At 50.6% G+C, this 2,397-nt stretch overlaps 1 protein-coding gene across 1 annotated transcript; it reads left to right on the top strand.

Moving 5' to 3' along the window:
* Positions 1 to 883: 883 nt before the first annotated feature.
* On the top strand, positions 884 to 2,294 carry LOC123087550 (putative F-box protein At1g47730; the record flags this gene model as incomplete). Its single annotated transcript, XM_044509594.1, is given in 2 exon segments — positions 884 to 1,122; positions 1,231 to 2,294. Coding segments are annotated over 2 exon segments (384 nt in total), but the record flags the coding sequence as incomplete, so codon positions are not given.
* Positions 2,295 to 2,397: the final 103 nt, after the last annotated feature.

Genomic DNA, 2,397 nt, shown 5'->3' with positions numbered 1-2,397 from the left:
CGGTACCACCCGGGCCAGCGCCGATGGCGACCGCCGGCGGCGGCGGGGGGAGACGGGGCAGGAGGGGGGCTGCTGGAGAGGAGCTCGAGCTCCGCCCCGGCCACCTCCCGGGGAGGCGGCGCGAGGCGGATCTGGACGGGGGGAGGGGGAGGGAGGAAGGGGACGGGGGCGGGGCGCGGGGCCGGCGGCCGGCGGCGGCGGGAGGGGAAGGGGCGGAACCCTAGCTACCTAGTCGCGGGAGCCGAAACTGCAAGGGGGGTCCAAATTTACAGTTGCACTTCGGAGTTTACCACTTCGATCTTAACATTCAGATTTCATTAGATCTTCCTTTTACTAAAATGAATATTTCATTTGGGTCTGAAGCAAACTGTAATATTTGTTTAAAAGATCTGACCCATGAAATAGTTTTTTTTCCTACTCCATCGAGGCATCTCATCATATCGAGGCTCTTGATCTCCATTATTGTTCCCATTTTTATTTGTTAGGTCACCTGTCATACGTTTCTGAGTTAAGTAATGAACTTGTTTCGAAGACTTGACCTACAAACTCCATTTGGTGTCATCATATTGGTGCTCAAATAATGATGCACCAAAGTGTCATGGACCATCAATGCGAGCAAAAAGCAATCAACTGATCGAGTTGACTTTCCTGTCAACTGTGGAGCATAGGCATCCTCTTCGCTCGCTCCATGTGATTTCTTCTTCCCTGCTGGCCTTTCCCTCTGTTCCAGCTGTTCTACCAGTTGGGAGGTCCTCACCACCACTCATATGCAAATGGTATGCAAACTTGTGTACGATATGCAGAATAGCATCCATCATCACAGGCCTAGCTCCTTTCTTCTTCGCTCCTTGCATCTTCAACTCTCTTCATTTGCATTTCTCAGAACTTCTTGCTCGGGACGGTTAAGGGGAGAAGGTCCAAGAGACGGAGGTGCCCAGCGGCCAACCTCACCGATGACCTCGTCGTTGAGATCCTCTCTCGCCTCCCTGCCAGATCGGTCTGCCGCTTCAAGTGCGTGTCCACAACATGGCGGGACCTCATCTCGCACCCGGTGAACCGTACGAAGCTTCCCCAGACCCTGGCTGGCTTCTTCACGAAGCACGATGGTGAAACTGTGCCGTGGTCAGTTCCCTGCTTCACCAACGTCTCTGGCAGAGGCGTCCCATTGCCATTGGTCTCCCCTTCGCTTGATTTCCTGCCTGTCCACAAACGCATTTTTCTCTTGGACAGCTGCAATGGCCTTCTTCTCTTGGACAGCGGCGGTGGTGATGCCAGCGAGAGCGCCGAGTCCCGAGGCTCGAGGCCCGTCTGGAGCTTGGTGCTCCGGCAAGTTCGGCTGGGAACGATGGAGAGTCGAAACTCCGCGGCGAGATGATGCGGCGTACTTGGAAGCCAGCGTCGGCGGCGCCGGAGGACTAGTCTGTCGCGCGCGCAAGGTACCATCTCCTCGACGGGTGCGCCTAGCCGCATAGATTTTTTTCTTCTTCTTCTTCAGTTCGTAAGTTACAGGTGTTCAATACTTCAATCGACTCAAATTCAGAGTTACTGTACTTCCCGTATGCATTGGCAACCCTTCCACACTGAACTGTTGCAGCCCACTCAAATCCGATCTTCGAACCGGCTAAAAACGCAATCTCCTTGACCGTTTTGGTATCAAGCTATCTCGTTGAGACTTTGAGCAATCTTGAAACAGCGAAGATGCCTTCCTAGCCTTGTTGTTCTAAAACAAGTGCGAGTCAGACTGACAGGTCCTTTTTAGTTTTGTGATGACAGTACCCAACGGCAGGTACAAGTTCTAGTTGCAGTTGGTTGCAACAATAAAGAGTACAACTTCCGTCCCAAATTACTTGTCTTAGATTTATCTAGATACGGATGTATATCATTCGGTGGAAGCAAGCTGTTATTGAGTACAGGGCAATGAGGGCATGGCCAGTATGAACAACTAAACTATGTATTCAATTCAGTCCCATTTCCAAAATTTTTTGTTATCTTCAGTTATAGGCAAAACTAATTCATCAGAGTAAACACAATAATGTACTGACACAGGATATAGCACTAGGTAAGAATTTTTCGGTTGTACTCCCTTCTCGCAGACCGTAAATTTTCTCGAATTCCAAAGGATATCGACAGCCTAAAACTCCAGGTCTTTCGTTTTTGACCTTTTGCTGCTGCATATCATGAGCCCATGCAGTACCCACACATATATTCAACCGGAAGGAATCAAACTGGTATAGATTCTATGCAGTTGGAATCTTCGCTACACCTTTTCCATAAGAAAATAGTGGGAAGAAGAAAAGAGTTGATCCGTTAATAAGAGAAACCGGAATTCCTCTCAACCCCTCCCGCGACGCTCCTGCGAGCGCTGGGGGGAAACCCTAGCCGCCGGTCCCCTCGTCC

This window comes from Triticum aestivum, chromosome 1B (genome assembly GCF_018294505.1).
Source record: "Triticum aestivum cultivar Chinese Spring chromosome 1B, IWGSC CS RefSeq v2.1, whole genome shotgun sequence".
NCBI classification, from domain to species: domain Eukaryota; kingdom Viridiplantae; phylum Streptophyta; class Magnoliopsida; order Poales; family Poaceae; genus Triticum; species Triticum aestivum.
The sequence above is the reverse complement of the archived record's forward strand: the minus strand, read 5'-3'. Positions and strand labels throughout refer to the sequence as shown.